At 41.1% G+C, this 18,720-nt stretch overlaps 1 protein-coding gene across 8 annotated transcripts in view; it reads right to left on the reverse strand.

Annotated features, from left to right (window-relative positions):
- si:dkeyp-120h9.1 (Y+L amino acid transporter 2-like) overlaps positions 1 to 18,720 on the reverse strand; it is a 129,370-nt gene that overhangs the window by 8,702 nt on the left and 101,948 nt on the right. For all 8 annotated transcript variants that reach the window (XM_060850262.1, XM_060850264.1, XM_060850266.1 and 5 more), the window contains 2 exons: positions 13,266 to 13,362; positions 6,360 to 6,509 (listed from right to left, as the gene is read on the reverse strand). In XM_060850262.1, the coding sequence (XP_060706245.1) occupies positions 6,360 to 6,509; positions 13,266 to 13,362 (247 nt within the window). The remainder of the gene's footprint in view (positions 1 to 6,359; positions 6,510 to 13,265; positions 13,363 to 18,720) is intronic.

Below are 18,720 nucleotides of genomic sequence, written 5' to 3' on the forward strand. Positions count from 1 at the left end.
ATATTAGCGTGAAAGGCAAGGCTGGTAGGTGTAGGGAATGTTGGATGACTGGAGAAATTGAGGCTCTGGTGAAGAAAAAGAAGGAAGCATATATCAGATGTAGACAGCAGTGTATAAAGGCAGTAGGAGTATACTTAAGAGGAAAGTCAGGAGGGCAAATAGGGTTAAGGAGAATCCAAAGGGATTCTACAACTACATTAAGGACAAAAAGGAGAGAATAATGTCCCTTCATGATCAGCAAGATCACCTATATGTGGAAACACAGGAGATGGGGAAAGATATTAAAAGTGTATTTTGCATCAGTGGTTACTGTGGAGAAGGATATGGGAGATACAGAATGAGGGGAAATAAACAGTGACATCTTGAAAAATGGGGATGAAGTACTGGATGTCTTAAAACACATCAAGGTGGATAAATTTCCAGGACCTGATCAGGTGTACCCTAGAACTCTGTGGGAAGCTCATGTGATTGCTGGGTCCCTGGCTGAGATATTTGTCTCATTGATACCCACAGGTGAACTGAATAGAAACCCTACAGTGTGAAAACAGGCCATTAGGCCCAACAAGTCCGCATTCGAAGAGTAACCCACCCAAACCCATTCCCCTACCCTATTTACCTCTGACAGAGGTCATTTACCTCTGACTAATGCACCTAACCTACACATCACTATAAGCAATTTAGCATGGCCAATTCACCTGACCTGCGCATCTTTGGACTGTGGGAGGAAACCGGAGCACCGGAGGAAACCCACGCAGTCACGGGGAGAATGTACAAACTCCACACAGGTAGTCGCCCGAGAGTGGAATCGAACACAGGTCCCTGATACTGTGAGGCAGCAGTGCAAACCACTGAGCCACCGTGCCAACCCAAAGTGCCAGAAGATTGGAGGTTAGCTAATGTAGTGCCACTATTTAAGAAATGTGGTCAGAAAAAGCCAGGGAACTACTGACCAGAGAGTCTGACATTGGTGGTGGGCAAATTGTTGGAGGGAGTTTACCTGAGGGACAGGATTTACATGCATTTCGAAAGTCAAAGACTGCTTAGGGATAGTCGACATGGCTTTGTGCGTGGGAAATCATGTTTTGAAGAAATAACCAAGAGGATTAATGAGGACAGAGCGGTGGACGTGATCTATGTGGACTTCAGTAAGGTGTTTACAAAGTTCCTAATGGTAAACTGGTTAGCACGGTTAGATCACATGGAATACAGGGAGAACTAACCATTTGGATACAGAATTGGCTTGAAGGTAGAAGACAGAGGGTGGTGTTAAGGGGTTGCTTTTCAGACTGGAGACCTATGACCAGCAGTGTGTCAAATGGATAGGTGCTGGGTCCACTGCTTTTCATCATTTACATAAATTATTTGAATGTGAACATAGGAGGTATATTAGGAAGTTTGCAGATGACACCAAAATTGGAGGTGAAGTGGACAGCAAAGAAGGTTACCTCAGATTACAATGCGATCTTGATCAGATGAGACAACAGGCCAAGGATTAGCAGATGGGAGTTTAATTTGGATAAATGTGAGGTGCTGCATTTTGGAAAACCAAATCAGGGCAGGACTTTTACACTTAATGGAAAGTTCCTGGGGAGTGTTGCTGAACAAAGAGATCTTGGAATGCAAGTTCATAATTCCTTGAAGTGGATTCACAAGTAGATTGGATAGTGAAGAAGGCATTTAGTATGCTTGTCTTTATTGGTCAGTGCATTGAGTTTCATTGTTGGGAGGTCTTGTTGCAGCTGAATAGGACATCGCTTTAGCCAATATCAGAATACTACATGCAATTTTGATATCCCTGCTATCGGAAGGATGTTGTGAAACCTGAAAGCGTTTAGAAAAGATCTATAAGGATGTTGGGCCAGGGTTGGAGGATCTGAGCTATAGGGAGAGACTGAACAGGCTGGGCTGTTTTCCCTGGAGCGTCAGAGGCTGAGGGGTGATCTTATTGAGGTTTACAAAATTATGACGGGTATGGATAGGATAAAATAGACAAGATCTTTTCCTCATGGTATGAGTGTCCAAAACTAGAGGAGATAGGTTGAAGGTGAGGGGAGAAAGGTTCCTTTTAAATCTAAGGGGCAATGTCTTACACAGAGAGTACTGCATGTGTGCAACGAGGTGCCAGATGAAGTGGTGGAGACTGATACAATTACATTTAAAAGGCATCTGGATGGGTATATGAATATGAAGGGATGAGAGGGATATGGGCCAAGTGCTGGCAAATGGGGACTAGAATACGTTAGAATATTTGGTTGGCATGGACGAGTTGGACTGAAGGGTCTGTTTCCATGCTGTACGTTGCTATGACTCTAATGACTTCAAATCGAAAGACAGGTTAAAAAGTGCTCGTGAATCCAAACATCAAGTCTGAAGCACTTTCAATCACTGAATCATAAGGGTCAATTTGTTGATGTGTCTCAGTATTTTGCTGAAATCCTCATCATCAGAAATGCCACTATGTACCGCTGGAGACTTGTCCTCCAGAGACATTCAAGCTGTTTCACTATATGCACTGCCATTTACAATCTTCCCTCTATTGTAAGGTCAGACATAGGGCTGTTCAATGAAGTTTGCAATGTTCCAGAAACATTTGCAATTTCTCATAATTGATTAGTTCATTCCCACATGCAGCAAAGCTTGGTCAATATTCCCGTTTTGACTGACAAATATAAACATTTGCAACGTCCAAGCTGGAAAAGGCAGCTTGAGGATTAGTTCATTGTCTTTTTCAAAACAATTTTGTATAAAAATATGTTCTGAATGTGTTTGAAAACAGGATTAACTAATGGCCTCTGAGTAAATGATCCACTCGGTAAAAATGAACACATGTGAAATGTGGATCTGAAACTAGTGTCTTTTTCAAATTAATTAAAAGATACTTACGAGTCTATGAAGGGAACTGGCCAAAGAGGAATTGGAAAATAGATTAATGTATCAACTAGGAACAGATGGAGGTCACTTGGCCTTCAAGCCCACTCTTCCTGTCATTAGAATTATAGCTGCTCTGAGTCAACTGCAAATCCACTTCCCTGCCTTTCACCCATAATGCTAAAGCCCCTTGTAGATCAAACGTTCTCTGACTCAGCCTTGAAATTACTGTGTAACTGAGCATCTATTGCTTTCTATTGGTTAGAATTACAAACATGAAAGCCGTCAGAATGGAAATTGTTCCTTATTTCCATCTTAAATTGGACACCCCATTTTTTGAAACTGTTCTAGATTCTCACACAAGAGGAAACATTTTCTCAGGATCTAACCCAAAAAGCCCCCTCAGAATCTTATATTTTTCAACAACTTCACCTTCCACTCTTATAAATCCCAACGAGCCTGACCTGCTTATAAACCTTCCCCATAAGATAACTACTACATTCCTGGAAGCAGTCCAGTAAATTTCCTCAAAACTGTTTCCGAATCAAGTGTATCCCTGGCTAAGTGGCCAAAACTGTAAACTGTATGTGGTCTTATGCTCTGTACAGTTGTAGCAAGATGTCCTTACTTATATAATGCAATCACTTGCAATAAAGGCTGTCATTATACTTGCTTTCTTGATTAAACTGCCTCTACATGATTACTTTTTGGGATGCATAACAAAGACACCCAGGACAGTCTACTGCGGAAATCTGCAATCTCTCTCCAACTCTATAATATCCCTCTTTCCTATTCATGTCGACGTGCACAACATCACACTTTCCCCTATTATATACCATCTGTCATCTATATTACTTTGCAGACACTTTGTGTCCTCCTCATAAGACAAAAAAAGCATCCCAAGTGCTGAAGTAAAGCAGCAGGCAAAAGATAATCACCATTACTAGAGAAAATGTACTAGAACCAATGAGACTAAAGGTGATAAATGAGATTTATAAGTCAGGTTAGGTGGATTGGCCTTGCTAAATTGCCCAGAGTGTCTAGGGATGGATTAGCATGGGAAATGTGGGGTTACAGGGATAGGTTAGGGGAATGGGCCTGTGTGAGGTGCTGTCCAGAGGGGTGGTGTGGACTCCTTGGGCTGAATGGCCTGCTTCTGTAATGTAGGGATTTTAGGATTCTAAATCCCCTGCGCCTGACAGCCTACATCCTAGTAGAAAGTGAGGATTGCAGATACTGGCGATCAGAGTCAAAGAGTGTGGTGCTGGAAAAGCACAGCAGGTCAGGCAGCATCTGAGGCGAAGGAGAGTCAACGTTTCAAGCATAAACGTCCTAGGGTTAGCAAAGAAATGGCTGCCGAGAAACTTGATATATTGGTTGTAATCTTCTTGGATTTCCCAGATTCGAGAAAGATTCCAGATGATTGGAAAAGCACAACTGTAATTCAAAAAGAGGGAGACAAAAGGCTGGGACACAGTAGGCCAGTTAGCCTAACATCTATCTTTGTGAAAATGCAAAAATTCCTGTTATTCAGGAATGAGTAGCAGAATGTAGAGAATTATAATACTTAGGCAGAGTCAACATCGGGGTTTATGAAAGTGTTTGACAAGTTTTCAAGAATTCTTTGAGGATGTAACATGCAGGGAGGATGAAGCATAACCTGTCACTACTATATATTGAATTCAATAAGGAGCCATACCAAAACAGTACCACAAAAGGTATGAGCTCATGATTTTGATGTGCTATATTAACAATGGATTGGCCAATAGGAAATGGAGATTCAAGATAAATGGACAAACAGGGAGAAGTGGTTGGTGCCTTTACAAACGACATTAATGACCCAATGAAGGACCTAACTATTATAATCAAGATTTCTGACAATACCAGAAATAGTCAGGAGAACATGTCATGATGAGGATACAAAGAGTCTGAAAATGATTGGTAGATATGGTCTGATGTGGAAAAATGTGAAGTTGGCCACATTGGCAGGAATTGAAAATATTATTTAAATGAAAAAAGACTGTGCTATAATACTACAATACCGAGGGACCTAGGTGCACTTGTTCATGAGTCTCAAAAAATGAGAAGGCAGGTATTGCAAGTAAAATGTTGATCTTTATTACAAAAGGAATGGAGTATACACATACGGAAGTCTTGCTACAGTTACGGCATTAGTGAGACCACCCTAGGTGTACTATATTTAGTATGAGACCACCCTAGGTGTACTATATTTAGTATGAGACCACCCCAGGTGTACTATATTTAGTATGCAGTTCCTTACTCAAGAAGGGGTATAGTTGCATGAGAAACAGATCTGAGAAGGTTCATTCAACTGATTCGAGGGATGATGAATTAAATTATGAGTCAAGTTCAAGCAGGTGGAGTCTATACACATTGTCTAAAAGAAGAAAGTGATGTGATCTTATTGAAAAGTACTGAGGTTCTGCAGGGGAATCAAAAGGCAGCTGCTGAGAGGATGCTCCATGCCACTCTGTCACATGGCACAACCTAGGGGGCACAGTTACTTTCTATTTAAAGATGTGGAGGAATTTCTTCAAGGAAGGTCTTTAGACTTTGGAATTTTCCTTCCCAGAGAACAGTGCAGGCTGGTGACTGAACTGAGGCAGATCTTTCATTGACAAGAAGATCAACGGTTATCGGGGCTGGCAATAAAAAGTGAATTTAAGGCCATAATCTCTGTCTACTGAATGACAGAGAAGGTTCAAGATGGTGAATGACCTGCTCCTATTTATGATGATCTTATTCAGTTTGAGGCATTAACCAAATCATCCAGTAAGTCTGGGCCCAGCTACCTCTCCTTGATACTTATTGCCATCACCAACATCTCAAGGCCTATACTGACAAGAAACATAAATACTGCAGTGCTTACAGCTGTTGGGAGGCTGGATACTCTCTGGCTAGTAACTCAAAGCCTCACCATTCACGACACAATATATCAATGATGGAACACTATGTGTTGAATGTGACAAATAAGTGACAAAACGATTTTCTCCAGACCAGTATAATGCAATAATGTTACGTGTTGGTAACAGACCTTCACTTGATCAGATACCTCTTCCTGCAGTTACAACATAATATTGATAATCAGACCTTCTATTAGACGGTTACAATGTAATGCTATTGTATTTGGCTGCAGACCATTCTCTGCTCAATTCTAGTACAACATTGATTGTACATAGGAATAAATCTGTCTGGACAGTTACAATGTAACATTAATAGCACCTGGGTGCAACCCTGTGTCACTATTGCATGGAACTTCTAACACTGATGGAAAAATTTCAGGGATTTAAACAGCTTTTAAAAAAATGATGACAAGTCAATGACTTGACCATGTTACTCTCCCAACAATATAGTCAGACCTGCAGAGCAGGTTCAGTACTTTCTGTTTTTATTTCAGATTTCCAGCAACCATAGCCTTTTGCTTCTTTTTTTTTAAAATCAGCAGGTGTCATTTTAAGCAATGTTCTTACCTTTACAGGTCTTGGTAGATCTGGAAACTTCCACCTCAGATAAATCTGACTTGCAACTGATAGGCCAATAAAGAGCCAATAGTTAAAACTGAAGTAATTAATAAGGTTGTAAATATCTTCCACGCAGAGAAAGATTAAAGCCATTCCTCCCTAAATAATAAAACAGAAACCAAGGCAGTCAATATAAAAACAAAGCACAAACAGCGAGTGAAAACCACTTCAATTAATTTTGATGGCTTACAATTTTAAACACATTTTGATGTTTGTACAGTGTATTGCACAATAAAGAACATGGTGGACAAAATGAAGGGAACTCAGTCTGACATTTGTCAGATTTGTGTACTGATGTTTGTTTGTGGCCTTGTTAGGATATAACTTGCTCTATGAAGATGTGCAATAATTGCAGATTCACTTGGAAGTTGAACGAGTGAGTAACCAGAAGTGTGTTAAGGGGGAGGGGAGTATGTTAATTATACAAAGGATTTTCAAGAATGCTCAAATGTTTTTTCAAGTATCCTCCAAACTGCAGAGAGGGAAATCCATAGCACCAGAGTGTGCACTCGCAATCAATCAGTCTCCTGCTGGAGTTCCAGTCTCGATAAAGGTGTCCGAATAAATGCTGGGGAGAGGCCAGAGTCCACCCAGTGAGGAGGACTACTCTGCCTACAGTCCATCGCTGGTTAGACAGTGGCACAGACCAAAATCTGGAGCATATTCTAATGCTCAGTTGAAGTGAAGTGTTGGGGGAAAATATGAAAACAAAATACAAAAGTATGGGTGGAGTGAGTCTGTCCACTAATCTTTCTGTTATCAAGCTTACAGATTCAAGCCAAACATCAGCATGAAACTTGAACTTGCTGTTAGACTCATGTTTGCATGATGTTGGACAATCATTGATGAAGTAAAGGAAAGCTCCTGTTACTGATATCATGAGACACGTCTTATTGATAGCTCAGTAGGAACAGCAGTTGCTTTCACAGCAGATTTCTAACAGGGATTTCTTTATCCCTGTGTCTTTCAACCTGTGACCTTTTCCCAGACAAGACAGCAGGAATCCCAGAATTGGTTTCTGAATTTTTAAAGTCCTTCCAAGTCTGACCAATTCCATGGAAATCTAGGCTCAAAGCCTTTACTGTGAAAACTCCACTGCATTAAATCACTCGAGGGCAGCTGGATAGCTCCTTCCAGTTTCAAGCTTGTATCCCTCTGAACTAGATAGCGAAGACAAAAACTTTGATTTTTGCAACCTGGTTTGTTATGGTTATTCTATTTACTGAGTAACACATTTTTAAAAAAATGTTTATAATTGAAAAGATTTCTTTTTTATAAAACTACAAAATTATAACAATAAACCAATAACCACACTATTCTATATATTAAAAAAAAGACAAACAAAACAAAACTATATTCATGTGAAAGATAAACAAATCAAAGTAATAAATAAATAATTTAACACCGCTCAGTGCTACGAAATAATAGCTCCCAACCTTAGAGAGCGCTAAATATTACACCTGCATCTATTTGAAATTCTGTTGGGACACCAAGTTCACGTAAACAAAGCATGATGGCTATACAAAGGCCCTCATTCAAATGGCAGAGAAATCTGCTTCCAGATAACCCAAAAAGGGCTGCCATGTCTTACAAAAATGTTCAGTGTTTTGGTGCACCATATCTGTGAGAACGTCCAGAGGAATATGTTCCATGATTAGCTTGCGCCAACCCGACAGACCCCGGGGGAGGGGGTTTCAGACATCCAGCACGTCAAAATTTTTTTTTTGCTCAAAAAATAAGAATATTGAAAAGTTTTCTCCCATGTCTATGTAAAGAAGATAAACTGGGCAGGCCGAGGAGAAGAGAGGCTGGTCCATCTTAACTTCCATCCCCAAGACCCTCTCTGTTACTCCTGCCACAGCTTTCCAGTACATATGAAGCCTGTGGCAGAACCACAGTCAATCAATCAGTGAGAGGACCACACTGAAGATACTCCCACCTTAAATTCTGAGAGAAGATCTGGTGCCAGATGGACACTATGTAGAATCTTCAATTGCATGGCATGGGTCCTATTACAAATTGAAATCTTTTTTGCATTTTCACAAATATCCTCCCATGCCTCAGAAGAGATCTCAACTCCTAACTCTCTCTCCCAAACCTCACATAGTTGGTCAATATCATCGAAGGGAACACCCCACAACAGGTGAGTATGCTCTTGCATGAAGCACTCTCTTCTCTATCAGATTTGTAGAAAATTGGTCAAAAGCAGAGTTTCTTTTTGAATAAAATCTCTAATCTGGAAGAAATGAAAAAGGCCTCTGCTAGATAGTCCATACTTATGGATTATTTGGTTAAAGGATGTCATTATTTACCCCTCAAATAAATCACCCAAACACGAAATTCCCCTAGCTGCCCAGAGTTTAAACTCAGGGTGCATTGTCCCTGGCTGGAAACCTGGCATACCAGCTATAGGGTAAGAAAAGATGTTTTAGACATATTACCCTCACACTGCTGAATTGCCCTCCATGCTTTGAGAGCATTAATAATTATTGGATTATGGCAAGAAGAAAAAACAAAGAGAACTAAGAAAATTTACAGCCCTGGAACAGGCCCTTCGGCCCTCAAGCCTGAGCTGATCCAAATGTACTGTCTAAACCTGTCACCCAATTCCTAAGCAAGTTCTGCAACTGTCCTCATTTTGTCTAGAAATAACAAGCTAATAAGAGAAGACTTTGCTTGGGAGGCCTCAATATCCAACCATATTGACGCCAGGTCCTCACACACCCAGTCACTTACAAAAGATAAAAGGGAGCTTAATTGATATCTTTTAATATCCGGTGGTCCACTCCCCCCAGCTCATGGGACAATTGCAATTTTGGGAACTTAATCAGGGGTCACCTATGGTGCCAGACAGAAGAGCTAAACCAACCATTAAATCTCTAAAAAGCTTGCCTGGGAAAAATCAAAGGGAGTATCTGCATAGGGTATAGTGGATGAGGAAGGACATTCATTTTCATAAGAGCTACTTGACCTAACTAAGATATCAGAAGGGCCTCCCATCTTTGGGATCTTGTTTAATCTTGTCTAACAAGTGGACAAAATTAGCCTTAAATAGCTGATTGAAGATAGGAGTAACAAAAAGGCAGAGATACAGAAAACCTCTCTGTGACCACTTCAAGGGAAACCGTGACTCACCCTCAACGTCAGGTATTCCCGTAAGACCCCCCATAGACATAGCCTCCGATTTTGAAAAATTGATCTTGTAACCCAAGAAAGAGCCAAATGAATGATACACTGTTTCAAGCGAGGCTCAGTAACTGCGGGGTGTGAAAGAAAACTAAGAAAGTCATCCGCATATAATGTGATTTAATATGCCTTTGATCCCAGTTCTGTTAGGATCCCTACGAATAGCCTCTACCAGTAGCTCAATCACCAACGTAAAAAATAGAGGTGAAAGGGGACAACTTTGCCGACTGCCCCTACAAATATTAAAATTGCTAGATCTTACACCATTGGTGAGAACCGCTGCTACAGGATCACTATAAAAGGACCCTCACCCACCGAATAAAGATTTCACAGAGACCAAACTGTTTCAAAGTATAGAAAAGGTATGGACACTCCACCCAATCAAATGCCTTCTTTGCATCTAAACAAATCACTAATCCTTGAACCAATCACTGCTGAATCACATTTAGTGACTTCCTCATATTGTTGGAGGATCTGCGGTCCTTTACAAAACTCATCTGGTCCTCTTTGACAATGGAAGGCAACACTGTTTCCAGCCTTAATGCAAGAGTCTTGGACAGAATTTTAAAATCAGAATTGGAAAGCAAGATGGGTCAAGAAGAAGCAGAGTCCTCCTAGGTCTTCCCTTTCTGAAGGCTTAGAGAGATATTAGCCTCTCTCAAGGATGGCAGGAGGCAATTATGACTGGATGAGTAGTTGCACATGTCCAACATTTACCCTGACAATATATTTATAAATTCTTTCGTAAAATTCACTAGGAAGACCATCAGGGCCGGGCGCCTTTCCACTCTGAAGCTGCTTCACTGCCTCCTGACCCTCTTGCACTATTAAAGGGGCATTAAGGAGAAACGCCTGTTTGGAGGTCACGCCTGGAAGATTTAGGTTCTTAAAAAAGGACTCCATCTTATCCCATCTATTCTCACAGCATTCTAACTGGTAATAGTTTGGAGTAAAACCTCCAAAATGCAGCACTGATCTTCTTAGAATCACAAGTGAGAATCCCAGTCCCTTCCCTAATTGAATCAATAGATTGGGGGGCATTCTTTTTCCTAGCCAAATATGCCAAACATTTGCCCAGCCTATCACCATGCAAGTTCCTTCCTCGCTGTCTTTGAGAGCGTGGCATTTAAGGCAGACTGAAGAGCTGTGCCCTGCTGCAACTTAACCATGTCAAAACACGCTGACTCGGCTGCCTTCAGTTGTGCCTCAAACAGGCGCTGCTGCTCTCCCTTCTGTTGCTTCTGACTGGCAGAGTAAGAAGTAATTATCCCCCTAGCATAAGTCTTCGCAGTCTCCCAGAGAATAGATGGGTTACTAGCCGTATCCAAATTGATGGCCAAGAAAGCTTTAAATTCATTAGAGACGTACTTAATGAACTTGCTGTCCTTGGGAATAAAGGGATTCACTTGGCAGTACCATGAACCTGTTACATTACCTTTAATCTCAACCACTAAATACTGATGTGTGATTGGAGATGGCAAAATTCCGAACTGCGCAGAATATCACCGAATCCAAAAAAGTCACGGGGGTTAGGAAAAGATCAATCCTTGCATGGCACTTATGCAGATTAGAAAGAAAATGTAAAGTCCCTAACCATAGCTGGAGACGTCGCCAAATGTCCACCAGCCCCAGTTCCACACATAAATCAACTCGCTGCTTAGATTGTGGAGACGGTTTTGGGGGGCCTTTGAGCATTCTATCCACCATAGGGTCCATAAGGCAGTTAACACCCACCAAGGGGCCATCAATTTGGAAAATGCATCAAACAACAATTTAAGGTGGTGCGCCGAGGGATAATAAACATTCAAATACCATACTCTTCACTGTATATTGAGGCTTTAAAAATTACAACCCACCCTACTCATCTTTAATATGACCTAACTTAAATGGGGGATTCTTCTGGACAAGTATGGCCTATCCCCTGCTCTTAGTATTGAAGGATGAGAAAAACACCCGATCAAACCCACACTGCTGTAACTTCAGATGTTCCTTATCAAAGCGAGTTTCCTGCAATAAGGCTCAACAGCACTTTTTCCCTCTTGATCAGTGAGTGACTCCCCTTAATGTTCTAGGTGCACTATTTAAGAACACAGTTAGCCATGACCCTCCACAACAACCTTTCAACTCCCAAGAAGAAGAATTTGATTTACAAAATTTGGAGCATGACTAAAAACAGACTCATGGAGTCAAAAAACTATATGCATTATAACTACTATACCTAACAGAACTTTCAAAAACTATATCTCCAAAAAAACCAAAAAACTAAACCAAGTACAAAACACAAAAGGCATTTGATGAGGGACTCTACCCCCTGCCCACAGGGGGCACTTCCATCTCCCACACACATCTCCATTCCTCCTTCCAGCCTGAACTGTACCCCAAACCCAAGCAAAGGAGAGAGAAAAAAAGAGATAACATAAACAAATAAAAAAAAGTGAGCACACTGCCCATTGCCAACGATACATTAACACTAATTAACACTGGGGAAAAAAAAATCCAATAATACTTTAAGCAAAGATAGGAATACAGAAAGCAAAGGAAAAAAAACATTATTGTCCATATCCTTCAGTCTATTTTAAAGTGTCCAGAAAGTTTTTCACTTTTTGAGAAATCAAATGATCAGACAGACCCCTCATTAGTAAAACAAAGCACCACTGGGTACCTTACAGAATATTGAATACCAAGGTCCCTCTGTTTTCTCTTCACCTCATCAAATGCTTTCCTTTCATGGATTACAGTCACAGAAAAGTATTGGAACATTATTCTGGATCTTTTGCATATCAAGGCCTGTGGATCCATCCCCCAGCATTCTGGAAGCTTCTATAACCCTCTACTTGTCCCTATAGCACTGGAATTGCACCACGACCAGGTGGGGGCACTGGTCTGGGCCAGACCTGCGCACCACAACCCGGTGAACTCTATTGACCTTCACCCGGTCCACCCAACCAAGGCATCCCAACCAAGAAATCACGGCAGCTTCAAAAAAGCTCACTGGCTGTTTGCCTTCCACTCCCTCCGGCAGGCCAACAACCCCGATATTCTTTCTCCCACCTCCATTTTTGAGGTTGTCAACCTGTCTGGTTAAGGCCCAGACCTGTTTCAAGGGCCTGGATCCGCTTCCGTCGAGGATCTGAACACGGTCTCTGACATTGCAGTTCACCGCTCGACTTCTTCCATCCACTCTCCGAGCCCTTCTAGCTCCTTCTCGTGCTTGTGCTGAATGGCCGAAAGCGGCTCCAGCTGAGTACGACTCTCCTCGATCATCTCCCGGAGCTTCACAAATTCTACAGCCAAGGGCTGCTGGGTAGGTGATTCCATCGCAGTTGCCGTGGGCAAGACCGAGGCTATCGGCGAATGTCCTGGGCGTTGGTACTTAGTCAAACTTTTCCCTTTAGTCACCCTTGTTTGCCAAAACAAGGTTTAAACAGTTCCACAACTGTTTAACAACAATATTTTCTGCATGAAAACTTAAGTGGGGAGGGGGCAAAACCACCACTATGCATGGGTTGAGGTGCAGAGCTCAGCATGGCAGGCCTTTCAGTTTGCTGCCATCTTAGATCCCAGAGAGTACCACATTTAACATATAAACATCGTCAAATAAGTTCCAGCAAACAATTTTTTAAATATTATTAAAACACAGTAATAAAAATAATTCCTAATTTTACTTACATTAAAACACAGGGCTGGAATCGGGGTGTACTTTAGAACATGGATCATACACAGAACACTGGGGAGATGACCTTCACGTGACGCGACAAAGTAAAGCCTGTAGTATGACAAGTTAGACATAAAGGAGTGTGAACATGCTATCAACACAAGCAGCATCACAACTTAATGACCTACTTAATATACAGCGCAATGAAACCACAGACAGAGAAGTGCAGTTTAGCAAGTGAGCAGTATTTCGAATACAGGATAGATTGCTAGTCTGGACTAGAAACGTCCCAAACTGGTTCTCAAACAGTGTATTTTGAAAGGAAATACAGAAAAATCAATATTTCACACCTGTTACTGTTAAAGATCAAAAAATGAAAGAACATGCATGTGGACAGTACATTTCACAACCTCCAAATATTCCAGAACATTTTACAGCTTGGTGAGTACAAAGTTTTTTGAAGTGGAGTAGGAAGAGCAGTAGAATAGTACAACAGATTGCTAAACCAAAATAGAAAACACTGCAAATACACAAGGATATCGACATCAAAAATGGATCAGATATTTTCTGCTATTCACACTGACTATTGACATCAATTTTGCTCGACTAATATTTGCCTCACATCAGGATACCCTCACATTGATTCCACTTGCTCCACCCCTACCTTTTTCAACGGCACAAAACAATTATTTTCAAACCCTGTTCAATTACAATGGTAATTCACATTGAATTCAAATTTGTGAAATTCTTTACCACAGATGGATATAGGGGTGGACTTGTTAAGTATATTCAAGACTCTCATTCTTGTAAAGTCAAATGAGTATAATGCAACCTACTCCAGAGAAAATTCCTCCAGAGCCAAAATCAGAGTTGTGAATGCATGGAAATCATTGCCAGCGGTGGTGGTGGAGGCAGAGTCATTGGGACCTTTTTAGTGACTGCTGGACATGCACGTGGGTAGCAGTGAGTTGAGGGGTGCATAGGTTACGTTATTATATTTACATTTCGATTAATTCTCAGCACAACATCATGGGCCAAAGGGCCTGTTCTGTGCTGTATTTTTCTATGTTCTAACCTAGTGAACCTCCTCTGGACTGCCTCTAATGCCGGTATATCTTTCCCAAGATAAGAAGGCCAAAAACTGTTCACTCTACTCCAGATGTGATCTGACTGGTACTTTATATATTTTTAACAAGACCGCCCCACGTTTACACTCTATTCATTTTGAAATGAAGGCCAACAATCCATTTGCCTTCTGTATTACCCGCTGAACATGGAGGCTAACGTTTTGTGATTCATGCATGTGGACTCTCAAATCTCTCTATGTTACAGTTTTCTGCTGTCTTTCTCAACTTAAATAATATTCAGCTCCTCTATTCTTTCGGCCAAGTTGCACTGCCTCATATTTTCTCAAAGATATTCCGTCTGCTAAGTTTTGTCCCCTCAATCTGTCGATAATTTTGGAATGCTATTAGTGTGAAGACCGATGTAGCTCCTCTGTCATTTCCTGGTGATCCATTATCTTTTCCCCAGCCTCATTCTTGGAAAAACATATGCTTACTCTGGTCTCTTTCTTCCTTTCCTAGCTACTTAAAGAAGGTCTTACTATCTGGTGTTTTTGTATTATTTGAAAGATTATCCTCAATACTTCTTTTCTCCCTTTTTTGGTCCTCTTTGGTTGGCCTTTAGAAAGTTCCCAATCCTGTGGCTTATTGTTAATCTGTGCAATATTGTATGTTTATTATTTCAATTTGATGTTAACCTTAACTTTCTTGTACTTAGTTTCAATTTCATCAACACACTTGAGTATTGTGAATAACAAATATTTTAAGAAACATAGTAGCAAGATAAATAATTCAAAAATATAAATATATTTGCTTAATAAAATATTCTAGTAGTGCATACATATTTAGTAACCAAGCAAGACAAGGGAGTGTTTCTTTAGTGTCAAGTTCCTGTTCTTTTGCATCAATAGGCACATAGCTTAGTTGAACAAACTGACAGCAACAAGAGAACAATCATAAGACTATAAACACCATAAGATATAGGAGCATTATTAGGGCATTCAGCCCATCGAGTCTGCTGCATCGTTCAATCAAAGCTGATATGTTTCTCAACTCCATTCTCCTGCCTACTCCCCATAACCTTTGATCCCCTTACTAATCAAAAACCTAACTATCCCTACCTTAAACACACTCAATGATTCGGCCTCCACAGTCTTCTGTGAGAGTGAGTTCTACAGATTCACCACTCTCTGGCTGAAGAAATTAGTCCTCATCTCATTTCTAAAGGGTTGTCTCCTCACTATCAGTCAGTGCCCTCGGGTCCTAGTCTCTCCTACTAGTGGAAACATCTTCTCCATCTCCAATCTATACAGGCCTCACAGTATCCTGTAAGTTTCAATGACATCAACCCCCACCCCCAAAATCCTTCAAAATTCCAACAGTATGGAGACAGTGTTCTCACCTGCTCCATGAATGCCCATCAATTCTGGAAAGCCTCAACTGGACCTGCTCCAACACTGGTTCATCCTTCCTCAGATATGGGGCCCAAAACTGCTCACAATATTCCAAAGTGTTTTGACCAGAGCCTGATATAGCCTCAGCAGTACTTCCTTGCTCTTGTATTCTAGCCCTCATGAAATGAATACAAACACTGCATCGGTCTTCCCAACTGCCAACTGAACCTGCATATTAACCTTAGCAAAATCCTGAACTTGGGCTCCCGAGTCCCTTTGTGCTTCAGATATTGGAGACCTATCCCATTAGAAAATAGTCCACACCTCTATTCTTCCTACTAAAGTGCATAATCTCACACTTTCCTACATTGTATACCATCTGCCACTTCTTTGCTCACTCCCCTAATCTGACCAAATCCTTCTGCAATCTCCCAGCTTCCCCAACACTACCTGTCCCTCCACCTATTGATGTGACACCTGCAAATGTAGTGACAATGGGCCAAGGAGTGGCAGATGGAGTTTCATTTAGGTCAAGCTGTGGTGCTGCATTTTGGAAAGGCAAATCAGGGCAGGACTTATACACTTAATGATAAGGTCCTGGGGACGGCTGCTGAACAAAGACACCTTGGAGCGCAACTTCATAGTTCCTTGAAAGTGGAGGTCACAGGTAGTCGGATAATAAAGAAGCCGTTTGGTCTAGTTGCCTTTATTGCTCAGTGCATTGAATACAGGGGTTGGGAGGTAATGTTGTGGCTGAACAGGACATTGGTTAGGCCACTATTGGAATTGACCTCCCTGCTATTGGAAGGATATTGTGAAACTTTAAAGGGTTCAGAAAAGATTTACAAGGGTGTTGCCAGCTTGGAGGGTTTGAGCTACAGGGAGAGACCGAACAGGCTGGGGCTGTTTTCACTGGAGCATTAGAGGCTGAGATCTTAGAGATTTATAAAATCACAAGGTGCATGGATAGGATAAATAGACAAGGTCTTTTCCCTGGGATGGTGGAGTCCAAAACTAGGGGGAATAGGTTTAGGATGAGAGGGGAAAGATATAAAAGGGACCTAAGGGGCAACATGTTTACACAGAGGGTGGGGTGTGTATGGATGAGCTGCCAGAGGAAGCGATAGAGGCCAGTACAATTACAACATTTAAAAAGCAACTGGATAGGCAAATGAATAGGAAGACTTCAGAGTGATATTAGCCAAGTGCTGACTAATGGAACTAGATTTATTTAGGATAGCTGGTCAACACGGACGAATTGGACTGAAGGGTCTGTTTCCATGCTGTATATCTCTACGACTCTAAAGTCAAAACTGCAAAACTGCTTCGTCATAGAAGACAGGGAGAAGTTGTGGAGGGACATTTTCCTGACTGGACGCCTGTGACCAGTACTGTCCGACATGGATTAATGCCAGGACCATTGTTGCTTATAATATATATATGAATAATTTGGATGAAAATACTTGCAGTCTGATTACTAAGTTTGTAGCTGGCATGAAAATTGGTGGAGCTGTGGATAGTGAAGAAGGGTATTAAAAGGATATAGCATTTATACATCATCAGGAAAGTTCGGTGGAGAAATAGCACATGGAGTTTAATCTGAACAAATATGAGGTGATGCATTTTGGGAGGTCAAATGCAAAAGCAAAGTATTTGGTAAATGGTAGGACCCTTAGGAGTGCTGAGGCACAGAGGGCTCTTGAATCCAAGTCCACAGCTCACTGAAAATGGCAACAAAGATGGATAAGGTATACAGGGAGGTGTCTGGCATACATGCCTTTATTGGTTGGGGAATTGAGTACAAAGGTTAGCAAGTCGTGTTGCAATTGTATAAACTTTAGTCAGGCCAAATTTCTGCAGTCTTAGTCACCAAACTATAGGAAGGATATGGAAGCTGTGAAGAGGTTTACCAGGATGTTACCTGGATTGGAGTGTATTAACTGTAAGGAAAGGTTGGACAAATATGGATTGTTTTCACTAGAACATTAGAAGGTGAGGGGCAATCTGATAGAAGTATACAAAATTATGAGAGGCATGGATAGGGTGGACAATCAGTCGTATTCCCAGGGTGGAAATGTCAAACACTAGGTGGCATAGGTTAAACGTTAGCAGGGGCAAGTTTAAAGGAGATGTGCAAGGCAAGGTTTTTATACAGAAGATGATAGGTTCCTGTAGTGCGCGGCTAGGGGAGGTGATAGCAGATATGATAGCAACATTTAAGAGGCATTTGGACAGATGCATGAACAAGGAGAGATTAGAGGGATAAGGACCACATGCAGACAAATGGGGATTAATTTAGAATGGCATCACTGTTGCCATAGACATGGTGTGAAAAAGGGGCTGTTCCTGTACTGTACTATAATTCAGACAGCATTTCAAAGATATGTCGCAACTGAAAGGTAAAAAAAAACTTAAATCTAGACAAATAAACACCAATGGTGTCCAAAACCTGATCAGTAAAAAAAATTTATCAAAAGAATTATTGTTGCTGCATCAGCATAACACTGCTTCTTCCTCAGGTGGTTGTGAAGTAGGATCATAAGACACAGAATTTGTAACAAAAGATTACAATGTATCACTGCTTCACAACTACCTGATGAAGCAGCAATGCTTCGAAAGCTTGTGCTTCCAAATAAACCTGTTGGACTCTAACCTGGTGTTTGGTGATTTTAACTTTATTTAGTTACACTTTAGGTACTGCAATAACATCTCAGGGCCTTTTCTATAAATCAGCAAGATTCAAAATCTGGCAGAGACTAGATTCTGAGACTGCTGGTACTTGACCCATTTGTATGGGTTCCCGAAGAAAGGTGATGCAGGGATTTCATGAACTCTCCAGTCAAACAGTGTGACTCCTGTCCCCTCCAGTAAGGACTAAATGGACAGCATTTTCCACTCCATTGAGCAGATGGGCAACAGCAAGAATATTCGGAAAACATGAAAAAAAAAGTTTCTCAATGTTGAGAAAAATGTTTGATTTTCCTTTTCCAGTTTAAATGGTAAGTTCACAA

This window comes from Hemiscyllium ocellatum, chromosome 34 (assembly GCF_020745735.1).
Source record: "Hemiscyllium ocellatum isolate sHemOce1 chromosome 34, sHemOce1.pat.X.cur, whole genome shotgun sequence".
NCBI lineage: Eukaryota > Metazoa > Chordata > Chondrichthyes > Orectolobiformes > Hemiscylliidae > Hemiscyllium > Hemiscyllium ocellatum.